Below are 16,278 nucleotides of genomic sequence, written 5' to 3' on the forward strand. Positions count from 1 at the left end.
GTACAAAGGAATGACCAAAGATCTGTAGATGTTTTTCATGGGATTTCACACGTCTTCTTTTTGTTTATACTTCTTAATTGTATCACATGTTATACAATATGCATAAGATGCACACATCTTAAATCTATCCTTCCTATGTCTAAATAGCCCTGTAAACTTGAAAACTTAAAACTGAAACATTTACAGACATAGTGCATTTCCTTTTGGTACCTTGTGGTTTTGTAGATTGGGGGACCTCATGCGTGTGAGCCTGTTTTTACAGGTTTTATTCTGTACAATTAATCTGTGTCTCTGTCCTTTCACATATACTGAACTGTTTTAATCATTCCAACTTCATAGTTAGCCTTGATATATGGTCGACATAGTCTGCAAGTGTTTTGTTCTTACTTAAGATTATTTTCTCTAATTTTAGACCCATGGATTTCAATTTATTTATTTTATATCAGTCTTACAATTTCTATCAAAATAATAAAAACTTACTGAAATTTCATTGCAACTATTGGAATTTGTAAATAAAATTTGGAAGTTATTTAATGTCCAGCTAATAGTTGTTCCATTCTTATCCATCCATTTGTTTAGATCTTCTTTAACATTTATACACTGTACTGTCATTCTATGTAGCATTATCTACATCTTTAATCATACTGATAGTTTTTGATATTGTATATGTTGCATTCATTTGGTTTTAGGATCGATCATTACTACTATATAGGAGTATGTAGACTTCTGTTCACCGAATCCTATCCATTGACCTTGCTTTCCGATTTTTTATTTTATTTTATTTTATTTTTTGATTCTTGAGTTACACAGAGTAACTAGGAGCCTGCTCCCAGGACAGGGAAACCCAGGTACATATTTGCTTTGATGGCCTTGAACTCTGCACTCTGCCCCTCAGTCAGTTTTTATCACTACTTTTTGTTCTGATTCTATTTCCCTGCACTTCAAGTTGGCACATGTCCTTGAGGGAAAGCCATGGAAAAAGAGGAGCCCTCCGTGTGCTTCACCTGACTCAGGGACTTGCGTCCCTTTGATTCCTGACTGCCTGTTCGATACATTCAATGCGTTGCACCCTCTTTTGTGGTTACTTTAGGAAATAGGCTGGCCTGACACAAACTACTTCATCAGGGAAGAGCGAGGACCCTGTGCCAATTCTCTCTTTACATATTTATTGATTACTATAAAAGGAACTATCCATGAAACTGCTGGATAAGCTTACTGGATCGATTCTGTAACAGGAAACTACTGTAAATAAAACAAACTGACAATGACCAGACGGCTTTAGAGAGAGAACAAAAGCAGACATATGTTAGGGTTGAGTTGGCAGTTGGAAGGGAAGAATGGCAGGAACTTATTTCCCCTGGGGTTATACCTAAGGTCAGCCCAGACCCATATGTATATTGTATGCATGAAACAGTTAAAACATGGAGGGAATGCATGATGACCACAACATTGCGAGTCTGAGGTAAAAAAAAAAAAAAAAACATGGAGGGAAAAGTTAGAATTTAGGCCAGTAGGAAAAAGAAGACCCGGAGTTTCTGGATATTCTGACATTAGGTTGGAGCCACACAGTCTGTCTTTGGTGGCAGCTAAGTGCCAATCAGGTCTTCCAATTTCAGTGTGGATCCTCACAGACTGCCCTGAGCAGTTAGCTTAAAAGTCAGCCAGAGAAGTAGGCAGAGTTTAGGTACAGTTTATCTTTCTCTTAGGAATAGAATGTGTACTGGCTAGTTTAATGTAAGCTTGACACAAGCTATAGTCATTGGAGAGGAAGGAACCTCGATTGAAGACGCATGCATAGTATCCGGCTGTAGACAAGGCAATAGGGCATTTTCTTAATTACTGATTGATGGTGGAAAGCACAGTCCATTGTTGGTGGGGCCATTCCTGAGTTGGTAGTCCTAAGTTCTATAAGCAAGCAGTCGGAACAAGCCATGGGTAGCAAGAGCAAGCCAGTTAGCAGCACTCAGCCAAGGCCTCTGCATCAACTCTTGCCTTTAAGCTCCTGCCCTATTTGAGTTCTTGTCCTGACTTCCTTCGGAGAGAAACAGTAATGGGGAACTGTGAGCCAAATAAACCCTTTCTTCCTCAAGTTGCTTTTGGCGATGGTGTTTTATCCCAGCAATAGTATCCCTGCCTAGATTGGAACCTTCTTGGCCACCATGGCTCAGTGCCCTTTGGATTCCTTCTCCCTTCTTGTGTTTCTGCTCTGAAGTCTGAGGTAGTTCACTTGTGCGGACTGAGCGCCGGTGGAAATAGAACCTCCTCATGGTATAATCTGTAGAAACCCAAGGAAGATAACTGAAGCCTAACTTCTACTTGAATGACGCATACATTTTTGTGGAGGAGCCTCGTGTGTACTTTCTGCCCTGGCACAACTCCAGGCACGTTTCTACACGGAGAACAAGAAATACGCAGTGGATGATGTTCCTTTCTCAATCCCTGTCACCTCGGAAGTTTCTGACTTTAGTAACATTATCAATAAATTTCTGGAGGCCAAAAATGAATTCCACAAGTATGTCGAGTTTGATTTCCTTATTAAGGGCCAGTTTCTTCGAATGCCCTTGGTCAAACAAATGGAACTGGAGAAATTTCATTGGAAAAGGTTCTGTAACTAAAATATGTGGAAAAATACACCCCACCGCAGCAAAAGCAATGCATGTTCCATGATGACTGGATCAGCTCAATTAAAGGGGCAGAAAAATGGATCATGTCTGGTTCGATAAGACTTCTCGAATCTGGTCCTTGGAAGGAAAGTCAATAACGACAATTGTGGGACATACAGATGTTGTGAAAGATGTGGCTTGGGTGAAAAAAAGACAGTTTGCCCTGATTACTCCTGACAGCCTCGATGGACCAGACTGTTCTCTTATGACAGTGGATCGTAGAGAGGAACAAAGTGAAAGAAAGCGCTGCACTGCGGCCCAGGGCATGCTGGGAGTGTGGACCCCATAGCAGTCGATAGCTCGGGAACTAAAGTTTGCAGCGGCTTCTGGGATAAGATGCTAAAAATCTGGGCTATAGTCCCTACAGATGAAGAAAATGAAATGGAAGAACCACGAATTGACCAAGAAAGAAAGAAAGAAAGAAAAAAAACAGAATAGACACCCGAGGATCCCGGCCCGCAGCAGCTCTCTGCTCCCAGACCCGGTGAGAGAGAGACCCAACCACCTGGTCAGGTGGGCACTCCTGAGGCTGCAGAGCGGAAGAGACCACCAACACTGCTCACCCCTGCCCACATCCCTGGCCCAAGAGGAAACTGTATAAGGCCTCTGGGCTCCCGTGGGGGAGGGCCCAGGAGCAGCAGGACACCTGCCAGAGACACCACCGGACCCTGAAGGAAACAGACCGGATAAACAGTTCTCTGCACCCAAATCCCGTGGGAGGGAGAGCTAAACCTTCAGAGAGGCAGACAAGCCTGGGAAACCAGAAGAGACTGCTCCCTACACACACATCTCGGACGCCAGAGGAAAAAGCCAAAGACCATCTGGAACCCTGTTGCACTGAAGCTCCCGGAAGGGGCGGCACAGGTCTTCCTGGTTGCTGCCGCTGCAGAGAGCCCCTGGGCAGCACCCCACGAGCGAACCTGAGCCTCGGGACCACAGGTAAGACCAAATTTTCTGCTGCAAGAAAGCTGCCTGGTGAACTCAAGACACAGGCCCACAGGAACAGCTGAAGACCTGTAGAGAGGAAAAACTACACGCCCGAAAGCAGAACACTCTGTCCCCATAACTGACTGAAAGAGAGGAAAACAGGTCTACAGCACTCCTGACACACAGGCTTATAGGACAGTCTAGCCACTGTCAGAAATAGCAGAACAAAGTAACACTAGAGATAATCTGATGGCGAGGGGCAAGCGCAGGAACCCAAGCAACAGAAACCAAGACTACATGCCATCATCGGAGCCCAATTCTCCCACCAAAACAAACATGGAATATGCAAACACACCAGAAAAGCAAGATCTAGTTTCAAAATCATATTTGATCATGATGCTGGAGGACTTCAAGAAAGACATGAACACACTTAGGGAAGCACAGGAAAACATTAATAAACAAGTAAAAGCCTACAGAGAGGAATCGCAAAAATCCCTGAAAGAATTGCAGGAAAACACAATCAAACAGTTGAAGGAATTAAAAATGGAAATAGAAGCAATCAAGAAAGAACACATGGAAACAACCCTGGATATAGAAAACCAAAAGAAGAGACAAGGAGCCGTAGATACAAGCTTCACCAACAGAATACAAGAGATGGAAGAGAGAATCTCAGGAGCAGAAGATTCCATAGAAATCATTGACTCAACTGTCAAAGATAATGTAAAGCGGAAAAAGCTACTGGTCCAAAACATACAGGAAATCCAGGACTCAATGAGAAGATCAAACCTAAGGATAATAGGTATAGAAGAGAGTGAAGACTCCCAGCTCAAAGGACCAGTAAATATCTTCAACAAAATCATAGAAGAAAACTTCCCTAACCTAAAAAAAGAGATACCCATAGACATACAAGAAGCCTACAGAACTCCAAACAGATTGGACCAGAAAAGAAACACCTCCCGTCACATAATTGTCAAAACACCAAACGCACAAAATAAAGAAAGAATATTAAAAGCAGTAAGGGAAAAAGGTCAAGTAACATATAAAGGGAGACCTATCAGAATCACACCAGACTTCTCGCCAGAAACTATGAAGGCCAGAAGATCCTGGACTGATGTTATACAGACCCTAAGAGAACACAAATGCCAGTCCAGGTTACTGTATCCAGCAAAACTCTCAATTAACATTCATGGAGAAACCAAGATATTCCATGACAAAACCAAATTTACACAATATCTTTCTACAAATCCAGCACTACAAAGGATAATAAATGGTAAAGCCCAACATAAGGAGGCAAGCTATACCCTAGAAGAAGCAAGAAACTAATCGTCTTGGCAACAAAACAAAGAGAATGAAAGCACACAAACATAACCTCACATCCAAATATGAATATAACGGGAAGCAATAATCACTATTCCTTAATATCTCTCAATATCAATGGCCTCAACTCCCCAATAAAAAGACATAGATTAACAAACTGGATACACAACGAGGACCCTGCATTCTGCTGCCTACAGGAAAAACACCTCAGAGACAAAGACAGACACTACCTCAGAGTGAAAGGCTGGAAAACAACTTTCCAAGCAAATGGTCAGAAGAAGCAAGCTGGAGTAGCCATTCTAATATCAAATAAAATCAATTTCCAACTACAAGTCATCAAAAAAGATAAGGAAGGACACTTCATATTCATCAAAGGAAAAATCAACCAAGATGAACTCTCAATCCTAAATATCTATGCCCCTTTACAAGGGCACCTACATACGTAAAAGAAACCTTACTAAAGCTCAAAACACACATTGCACCTCACACAATAATAGTGGGAGATTTCAACACCCCACTCTCATCAATGGACAGATCATGGAAACAGAAATTAAACAGTGATGTAGACAGACTAAGAGAAGTCATGAGCCAAATGGACTTAACGGATATTTATAGAACATTCTATCCTAAAGCAAAAGGATATACCTTCTTCTCAGCTCCTCATGGTACTTTCTCCAAAATTGACCATATAATTGGTCAAAAAACGGGCCTCAACAGGTACAGAAAGATAGAAATAATCCCATGCGTGCTATCGGACCACCACGGCCTAAAACTGGTCTTCAATAACAATAAGGGAAGAATGCCCACATATACGTGGAAATTGAACAATGCTCTACTCAATGATAACCTGGTCAAGGAAGAAATAAAGAAAGAAATTAAAAACTTTTTAGAATTTAATGAAAATGAAGATACAACATACTCAAACTTATGGGACACAATGAAAGCTGTGCTAAGAGGAAAACTCATAGCGCTGAGTGCCTGCAGAAAGAAACAGGAAAGAGCATATGTCAGCAGCTTGACAGCACACCTAAAAGCTCTAGAACAAAAAGAAGCAAATACACCCAGGAGGAGGAGAAGGCAGGAAATAATCAAACTCAGAGCTGAAATCAACCAGGTAGAAACAAAAAGGACCATAGAAAGAATCAACAGAACCAAAAGTTGGTTCTTTGAGAAAATCAACAAGATAGATAAACCCTTAGCCAGACTAACGAGAGGACACAGAGAGTGTGTCCAAATTAACAAAATCAGAAATGAAAAGGGAGACATAACTACAGATTCGGAGGAAATTCAAAAAATCATCAGATCTTACTATAAAAACCTATATTCAACAAAATTTGAAAATCTTCAGGAAATGGACAATTTCCTAGACAGATACCAGGTATCGAGGTTAAATCAGGAACAGATAAACCAGTTAAACAACCCCATAACTCCTAAGGAAATAGAAGCAGTCATTAAAGGTCTCCCAACCAAAAAGAGCCCAGGTCCAGACGGGTTTAGTGCAGAATTCTATCAAACCTTCATAGAAGACCTCATACCAATATTATCCAAACTATTCCACAAAATTGAAACAGATGGAGCCCTACCGAATTCCTTCTACGAAGCCACAATTACTCTTATACCTAAACCACACAAAGACACAACAAAGAAAGAGAACTTCAGACCAATTTCCCTTATGAATATCGACGCAAAAATACTCAATAAAATTCTGGCTAACCGAATTCAAGAGCACATCAAAACAATCATCCACCATGATCAAGTAGGCTTCATCCCAGGCATGCAGGGATGGTTTAATATACGGAAAACCATCAACGTGATCCATCATATAAACAAACTGAAAGAACAGAACCACATGATCATTTCATTAGATGCTGAGAAAGCATTTGACAAAATTCAACACCCCTTCATGATAAAAGTCCTGGAAAGAATAGGAATTCAAGGCCCATACCTAAACATAGTAAAAGCCATATACAGCAAACCAGTTGCTAATATTAAACTAAATGGAGAGAAACTTTTAGCAATCCCACTAAAATCAGGTACTAGACAAGGCTGCCCACTCTCTCCCTACTTATTCAATATAGTTCTTGAAGTTCTAGCCAGAGCAATCAGACAACAAAAGGAGATCAAAGGGATACAGATCGGAAAAGAAGAGGTCAAAATATCACTATTTGCAGATGACATGATAGTATATTTAAGTGATCCCAAAAGTTCCACCAGAGAACTACTAAAGCTGATAAACAACTTCAGCAAAGTGGCTGGGTATAAAATTAACTCAAATAAATCAGTTGCCTTCCTCTATACAAAAGAGAAACAATCCGAGAAAGAAATTAGGGAAACGACACCCTTCATAATAGACCCAAATAATATAAAGTACCTCGGTGTGACTTTAACCAAGCAAGTAAAAGATCTGTACAATAAGAACTTCAAGACACTGAGGAAAGAAATTGAAGAAGACCTCAGAAGATGGAAAGATCTCCCATGCTCATGGATTGGCAGGATTAATATAGTAAAAATGGCCATTTTACCAAAAGCAATCTACAGATTCAATGCAATCCCCATCAAAATACCAATCCAATTCTTCAAAGAGTTAGACAGAACAATTTGCAAATTCATCTGGAATAACAAAAAACCCAGGATAGCTAAAGCTATCCTCAACAATAAAAGGACTTTAGGGGGAATCACTATCCCTGAACTCAAGCAGTATTACAGAGCAATAGTGATAAAAACTGCATGGTATAGGTACAGAGACAGACAGATAGACCAATGGAATAGAATTGAAGACCCAGAAATGAACCCACACACCTATGGTCACTTGATTTTTGACAAAGGAGCGAAAACCATCCAATGGAAAAAAGATAGCATTTTCAGCAAATGGTGCTGGTTCAACTGGAGGTCAACATGTAGAAGAATGCAGATAGATCCATGCTTATCACCCTGTACAAAGCTTAAGTCCAAGTGGATCAAGGACCTCCACATCAAACCAGACACACTCAAACTAATAGAAGAAAAACTAGGGAAGCATCTGGAACACATGGGCACTGGAAAAAATTTCCTGAACAATACACCAATGGCTTATGCTCTAAGATCAAGAATCGACAAATGGGATCTCATAAAACTGCAAAGCTTCTGTAAGGCAAAGGACACTGTGGTTAGGACAAAACGGCAACCAACAGATTGGGAAAAGATCTTTACCAATCCTACAACAGATAGAGGCCTTATATCCAAAATATACAAAGAACTCAAGAAGTTAGACCGCAGGGAAACAAATAACCCTATTAAAAAATGGGGTTCAGAGCTAAACAAAGAATTCACAGCTGAGGAATGCCGAATGGCTGAGAAACACCTAAAGAAATGTTCAACATCTTTAGTCATAAGGGAAATGCAAATCAAAACAACCCTGAGATTTCACCTCACACCAGTGCGATTGGCTAAGATCAAAAACTCAGGTGACAGCAGATGCTGGCGAGGATGTGGAGAAAGAGGAACACTCCTCCATTGTTGGTGGGATTGCAGACTGGTAAAACCATTCTGGAAATCAGTCTGGAGGTTCCTCAGAAAATTGGACATTGAACTGCCTCAGGATCCAGCTATACCTCTCTTGGGCATATACCCAAAAGATGCCTCAACATATAAAAGAGACACGTGCTCCACTATGTTCATCGCAGCCTTATTTATAATAGCCAGAAAATGGAAAGAACCCAGATGCCCTTCAACAGAGGAATGGATACAGAAAATGTGGTACATCTACACAATGGTATATTACTCAGCTATCAAAAACAACGAGTTTATGAAATTCGTAGGCAAATGGTTGGAACTGGAAAATATCATCCTGAGTGAGCTAACCCAATCACAGAAAGACATACATGGTATGCACTCATTGATAAGTGGCTATTAGCCCAAATGCTTGAATTACCCTAGATCCCTAGAACAAACGAAACTCAAGACGGATGATCAAAATGTGAATGCTTCACTCCTTCTTTAAATGAGGAAAAAGAATACCCTTGGCAGGGAAGGGAGAGGCAAAGATTAAAACAGAGACTGAAGGAACACCCATTCAGAGCCTGCCCCACATGTGGCCCATACATATACAGCCACCCAATTAGACAAGATGGATGAAGCAAAGAAGTGCAGACCGACAAGAGCCGGATGTAGATCGCTCCTGAGAGACACAGCCAGAATACAGCAAATATAGAGGCGAATGCCAGCAGCAAACCACTGAACTGAGAATAGGTCCCCTATTGAAGGAATCAGAGAAAGAACTGGAAGAGCTTGAAGGGGCTCGAGACCCCAAAAGTACAACAATGCCAAGCAACCAGAGCTTCCAGGGACTAAGCTACTACCTAAAGACTATACATGGACTGACCCTGGACTCTGACCCCATAGGTAGCAATGAATATCCTAGTAAGAGCACCAGTGGAAGGGGAAGCCCTGGGTCCTGCTAAGACTGAACCCCCAGTGAACTAGTCTATGGGGGGAGGGCGGCAATGGGGGGAGGGTTGGGAGGGGAACACCCATAAGGAAGGGGAGGGGGGAGGGGGATGTTTGCCCGGAAACCGGGAAAGGGAATAACACTCGAAATGTATATAAGAAATACTCAAGTTAATAAAAAAAAAAAATTAAAAAAAAAAAAAACAGAATAATTGGGACTAACAAGAACACCCTGGTGACCCTCTCTGTCCACACAGAATCAATTTCCTTCGTACTTTGGTCAGATGCTGAAATCTGCAGTGCGTTTTGGAAGCACACAAATCGAGTGTGGGATGTTGAGTCTGGTGGTCTTAAGTCGACTCTGACAGGAAATAAAGTGTTTAATTGTACTTCCTAGTCTCCCCTTTGTAAATGTTTGGCATCTGGAAGCACAGACAGGCATATTAATTAGACTGTGGGATCCCCGAACTAAAGATGGGTCTTTGATGTCTCTGTCCCTCACCTCACATACAGGCTGGGTAAAATCAGTGAAGTGGTCCCCCACCCATGAACAGCAGCTGATCTCAGGCTCTTTAGATAAAGATACAAGAAGTTATAAGGCTCCTCTCTATGATCTAGCTGCTCGTGAAGATCAAGTTCTAAGTGTGGACTGGACAGAGACAGGGCTACTTCCGAATGGAGGAGCAGACAATAAACTGTATTCCTACAGATATTCCCCTACCACCTCCTTCCTGTGGGGGCTTGAAAATGAATGGCTAATAAGAAAAAAAGTATCCCTAGCTAGAACAAAATAGAAGTAGGATATAGCTTGAACATAAAGTCCTCAGTTAATCTCGCCATCAAAGGGGGAGAGGGACACATGTGGACATGGAGGCAGGATTTGGCAGCTCATACAGAGAGAAAGAGAGTCAGTCAGAAAGGAGATAAGAGACACCAAGAAGAAAATAGAAATGGGGAATAAATTAGAACAAAGTATAATAACTCATGTTTATAAAGAGGCCATAAACAAACTCACTGTATGCTAAACTTCAAAATAATTGGAAAAGAATCGGCCACATTGCTCAATGTCTTTACATGCTGAGAAACTATGAATTTTGGCCAAATCGTAGGTGTCTCATGACTTAGGAAAGCTGTTGTCTGCAGTTCCTTGGGTTGTCTCCCATCTTCTTTGTCATTGTTTTCAAATCCAGATCCAAAGCCCAGAATGACTCTTCCCAAGTAGTGAAACCGGGGTCAACTCTGGTAGAGACCATTCAAAGCAACATGGTGAGTCTTGCTGCCCACTCTTGGACTTTCCTCTAGCACCCCTCCCCCTCTTCCTGGGCTATCTCCCTCACTCTCCTCCTCTTCTTAAAATGTCCCGGAGATGGGAAGTGAGATTCTGTTGCCTAGCACTACACTATGACATCTGGAGAAAGGCAGAGGCAGGATAGAAAGCGGGCTGACCAAACTGCAGTCTCTGCTCGGAGCCACACCATTGTCCTACTGTTCTTAGGGATTCGAGTCACACGAGGTTTTCATTCCTTCCACAGGAGAAGAACATCATTAAGAAACAGAAGAGGAAGTTTTGGCTTAGGTGAGTGGCAAAGTCCTGCTCCTGACCTAGTTGGTCCAGGCTAGATTCACTGTGCATCTGAATGGATAAAGACCAAAAGAATGAGTGTTAGCATCAAACAGATATATCACGTAGCTTGGAGTGCTTTGTACTCTTTCTTTCAATATACAAAGTCGGGACACCAGACTTACTCGATTCTAACTAGCTGGAGGGAATAGTGGCTGCTTCTGAGTAGCTCAGGATGCGAGCTGTAGACTCCATTTATTCCACTTCCTCTTCTGTTCCCCAGCTGATCCCTTCCCATCTTTCAGGTCCTGCGTCCTATACCTTTGCTACATTCTTGGAAAGAGAGGACAGGATGCGTTAACTTCCTTTGTCATTTTATTGTAGAGAAACTACAAGGAGGAAAACCATCACTTGAATTCTCAGTCTTTTTCAAAGTTTTGAAATAAGGAGACTTATCTTCACTTTCCTAGAATTACTCGTAGATGGCATGGAGAGCACCTCTGGCCAATGTGACCATCTTTATCTTTTATTGTTAGCTTCCAAAAGGCCTGCCCTATAGGTAATACCCAGAAGGTCATCTATTTGATTGGAAAAACTTCCTTGTTCAATACCTGACCACTAACTCACGTTTTTCCTGTTACCTGTATTCACTGTCTCTGCATTCTCCTGCATTTGCATTCTCCCCCCTTACCCTAAACACTCTAATGGTTTTGCCACAAGAACAAAAGGAATCCAGCAGCCATTTACAAGTTCCTATCTCACCGCTTGATGTTGAGCTACTCTGTTCCTGTATGCTAACGAGTTCCTCTTTGCAGGCACTTCCGGTACCTTTTCTTCATGATCATGATCGTCATCCGGTTACTGGGCTATGTGTTCTTCCACCTGCAGTATATAAACCCGGACTTTCTCGTGGACACCCTGCCCATGCTGATGAGCAGAAGCAGCTTGAAGTGGCTAAGGGACATATTGTTTCCCTTCCTTACCCTAGAAGTGGAGGATGTGCTCCCACACTAGGTGTACAGCCACACCTGCCCGGCCTCGCACTCACCCAGTGGAGGGGCCCCGGCTGTGGTCCTGTGCTAGCGGCGTGGGCCAGGCAGGAGCCCGAAGCCTGAGTCAGAGCTTCTATGTGCCAGCTGACTTTTCTATTTCACTTCCTGGAATGTCTCTCTGCCAAATACAGAATGCATTGGACCAGACTTTACCGTGTTAGTCTGTGTGTCCTGGGGACTTCTATGTAGTCTTCAAGTTCCCTGTTCTGTTGAGACAAAACAAAAATGAAAACTGTCCTAGTATGCCCATTTTCTGCTTCATTTTATTAAAGGAAAAATAAAATCATGTTAGAGTCTCAGTCATTTAAGGAGGTATGCATGAGAGCACAGATGGGACTAGACTCCCATTAATAACATATTCTCTCCCTATAGCTTTTTGTGTTTTATATTATGTTTTTAAAAGGAGGCGCTGAAAAAAATGACCTTTTTCCTATACATAGATAATCACTCATTCTTAAGTGAGAAAAAAATTAAAACTCAAGTGGTAATAAAAGTGTAAAATTCAGAAAATAAATACAACCAAATAAAAAGCTTTAGATATAACTAAGCAAATACATTTGATTATCATCGAATGCTACCCTCTAATTCCTCCCAACTGAAGACAGCCTTCCATATCCTCTAACCAAACTTCTAGAACCTTCTCTGTGTTTCCTGTAGTTTGCCATGACATTGAGACAGGGGTCCTCCTTATTCCTCACCAGGTGTCACACAGCCCCTTAGCACAGTGCATTGTGGGGAAAAAGGACATAGTGAAAGAGCGAATGACTCCTTTCCAGCACGCTGCCCTGGGGGTTACACCTCAAATCACAAGGCTGGGACCCTGCATTATAAAAATGTTTCCTTTCAGGAGCAATGACTAAGAGCTGTTAGGACAGAAAGGAGGAAGGGACACGATGAGAACAAGAGTCACCTCCTGTCCAGCTAGTGGCCTCTCTGTACTCACAGAAGCCGTGGCAGCATAGAAGACTTTTTTTATTTTCATTATCTGTCTGTACATTCCACATGTTCTCCATTTCTGGGGAAGTTTTCTCTCTTGGAGCTCCTTCTTGTTACAGATTTTAACAGTTTTGTTCAACAGCCCTGGAGCAGAGGCAAGCACACTGTGTGTTTTGGCTGCAGACATATCTCTGGTTTCCTTTCTGGGGTCTAAAAACGGCGAAAATATGAATAAGCTCTGAATGAGGCAACTACAATTTTAAAAAACTGATCAACATCACCCTCTTGTGGCCAAATGAAATAAAAGCACTTCCGCTGGTTTCATCCAACTAGCAAGTGGAAGTAGGGAAAAAATGAGACTCCATTCATGGCTAATTCTCGGTGTTCTAATAATTCAGATTGGTCCTAATTTGCTCAGTCAGCCAATCTAAAAGAAATTTGTCAAACAATTTCATTAGTCTAGCCAATATTCTAGATATAGAATTATAGTATTGAAAAGACAGGTTGAGCTCTGAATTCATAGCTGGTAAGCAGAGAAGTACAGTTGGATATATAAACATCAGATGATGTTATGTGATATAACCAAGTTAACCAGTCAGGGACGGGGAGAAGGGGCAATTACAGTGTTCACTGAGAAAGTTTCATTATATAAAGAACAGGATGAGGTGAAGGGACCGTCTAGATGCCAAGGGGAGCAGTACATAGGGATTCAGCAGGCACAGGGCTGTGAGGATCTCCCAAGGATTCCCTGCCCATGCCTCATTAATACAAGTCTATCTGTGGGAATCCTGTGTTACCTCTGGTCCCTTTGAGGACAGGACCCAGGCCTGAGACTTTCTATGCTGAAGCTTCAGCATCTGGGACTGGTGCAGACTAGTTTTATGTCAGCTTGACACAAGACAGAGTCATCAGCAAGGAAGGAGTCATAATTGAGAGAATGTCACATATGGTTGGGCTGCAGGCAAGCATGTTGGGCATTTTCTTAATTAGTAATGTTGGAGGGTACAGCCACTGTAGGTGGAGCCATCCCTGGGCTGGTGGTCCTGGCTTCTATAAGGATGCAGACTGAGAAAGTCATGGGAAGCAAGCCAGTAAGCAGCACTCCTCCATGCCCTGTACACCAACTCTTGCCTCCAGGTTCCTATCCTGCTTCAGCTCCTCCCCTCACTGCTCTTGAGGATGAACTGCTGCATGGAACTGTGAGTGAAATAAACCCTTTTTCTCCCATGCTTTGCTCTTGTGCTTCATCCCAGTAATAGTAACCATGACTACGATTCTAAAGCCACATTTGCATTATGTGGAGATGAAAGGGGTGGCCACAGCTGACCAGAAAATGCAGAGTATTCCCTAACACATGCATTGCTTGTCACGGGATTCTTAATAATTCACTATGCATCTAACCCTTCTCTCAGATATATCCCAACCTTCTGCAAAGGGTTAGATGCTGGTTAGAAAAACTGGCTGCAAATCAGTGGCTTGGAAAAATGAGTGAAGTAAGCTATCACTTGTAGGGAGCCATCCAGTAGGAATCTTGGACCTACAGATTGTCGAATGTCTGTGTTGCAAAAGCACCAAGGTTTTTGCTGCCCCCAAGAGGAGGAAGCTGACACCAGAAGAATTATGGAAGCAGAAGAATGCTGCCTTAAATGAACAGTGATGGGGTGGGGAGATAACTTAATAAAGTGCCTAAAGTGCTTGCAGCATAAGCATAAAGATTGGGGTTCAATTCCCAAGAAGTCATCTGAATGCCGGTGGGTGTGACCACCCACCTATAATTCCCATCCTGAGAGGGCTAAGACAGGAAGCTGTGGTTCTGAGTATGACTTATCTCCTACAGTCTCATGTGTTTGACCACTTGGTCCCCAGCTGGCTGCACTGTTTGGGGAGGTTTTAGAACCTGAAGGAAATGAAGCCTTGCTGGAGGAAGTCTGTCACTGGGAGGAGGCTTCGAGGTTTTATAGCCTGGCTCCACTCCCTGGTCTCCATCCTCTCTCTGCGTCCTGAGTGTGGATGCAATGTGACCGACCAGCTTCTGCCTCCTGCTGTCCCTTCCCATGGCCATGTCTACCACCAGAATGAACTCTGAGACAATATAAACCTGTTCTCCTTTAATGATTTGTTGGTGAATTGGGGTTTCTGAAGCTCCTATAAAACAGTATGACAAGGGGTTGGGGATTTAGCTCAGTGGTAGAGCGCTTGCTTAGCAAGCGCAAGGTCCTGGGTTCGGTCCCCAGCTCTGAAAAAAAGAAAAGAAAAAAAACCAGCATGACAAGAAGAAACTTGGGGGAAGGAAAGGACGATTCAAGCTTACACTCTCAGGTCACACTCTATCACTGATTAAAGTCAAGGCAGAAACAGGGGTAGTAGGGACTGAAGCAGGAACCAACCCTGGAGGGAGTAAGGCATCCGTGTCATGTGCCTGCAGTGCCCATGGGGGCCAGAAGAGGGCATCAGATCCCTTGGAACTAAAATTAGAGAAGGTTGGTAGCTGCCCTATAGATGCTGGGAGTTGAACCCTCTTCTGCAAGAACATTCGATGCTTTTAATTGCAGAGCCACCTCTCCATCTATTCCACTTTACTCTCTTGTGGAACTCAAAGCCTCACCAACTGGGCTACATTCACTGTCCAGTGAGCCCAGAGATCCTCCTGTTTCTGCCCCAAGCCTTAGCAGTGAGATTGCAGGCATATGTGCATATAAAGTCATGTGGGGGCAACGGAAAGGGTCATGATACAAGTCTGGCCTCACAGGGAGCTGGTTGCAGGAAGATGCCAATAAGCTTGCAGAATGACCATTTGGTTGTAAGTGTAGTAAGGATGCTCACCTGGATTTTACCCTTCAAAGGAACTTCAAGAAATAACCTGGATGAAAGGGAGTCAGAACTTTGCAATCTTAGCAAACACAACAACAATACACAAGGATGTCTCAGCCAATAAGCACAGTGGCTGGCAGAATGTTGGTTTTTCAACAAATGTTAGCCATAGCCCATGATCCTAGTGATAGTCATGGACAAGTAGCAGACCAGTTAAAATCCAAGGAAGATAAATAGAAGACTCAAAGAACCAGAGTCAAAGTGTACATAGTCTTCTCATGATAAGATATCTGTTATAACCTCCAGCACAACAACTTTGAAGTGGTTGAATTATTGAAGATTAAATACAAAGGAAAACAAGAACTAGAGGTTTGAATGTTTGAATACATCTTTTATATGAAATCATTTTGATGGTAGTCTCTCTCTCTCTCTCTCTCTCTCTCTCTCCCTCTCGTGTGTGTGTCTGTGTGTGTGTGTGTGTCTGTGTGTGTGTGTCTGTGTGTGTGTGTGTGTGTGTGTGTGTGTGTGTGTTTGTAAAATGTTGAAGGAAAGTGCTTGGAATGGCTAGCCGGCTTGTTATCAAGTC

At 42.5% G+C, this 16,278-nt stretch overlaps 1 protein-coding gene and 1 pseudogene across 5 annotated transcripts in view; both read left to right on the forward strand.

Annotated features, from left to right (window-relative positions):
- The window catches only part of Tmco5b (transmembrane and coiled-coil domains 5B), a 36,319-nt gene extending 24,087 nt beyond the window's left edge, over nucleotides 1-12,232 (forward strand). For 3 of the 5 annotated variants that reach the window (NR_190984.1, NM_001430665.1, NM_001430666.1), the window contains exons 10-12: nucleotides 10,523-10,598; nucleotides 10,865-10,908; nucleotides 11,709-12,231. Coding sequence is in view for 4 of the 5 variants with exons in the window: in NM_001430665.1 (NP_001417594.1) it covers nucleotides 10,523-10,598; nucleotides 10,865-10,908; nucleotides 11,709-11,907 (319 nt within the window). In the remaining variant the exon portion in view is untranslated. Of the gene's footprint in view, nucleotides 1-10,522; nucleotides 10,599-10,864; nucleotides 10,909-11,708 lie in introns of all 5 variants that reach the window. The other 2 variants (XM_087653598.1, XM_087653599.1) reach the window with 1 other exon arrangement.
- Nucleotides 1,422-10,516, forward strand: Wdr12-ps1 (WD repeat domain 12, pseudogene 1; annotated as a pseudogene).
- Nucleotides 12,233-16,278: the final 4,046 nt, after the last annotated feature.

This window comes from Rattus norvegicus, chromosome 3 (assembly GCF_021556685.1).
Source record: "Rattus norvegicus strain SHRSP/BbbUtx chromosome 3, alternate assembly SHRSP_T2T, whole genome shotgun sequence".
Classification (NCBI taxonomy): Eukaryota; Metazoa; Chordata; class Mammalia; order Rodentia; family Muridae; genus Rattus; species Rattus norvegicus.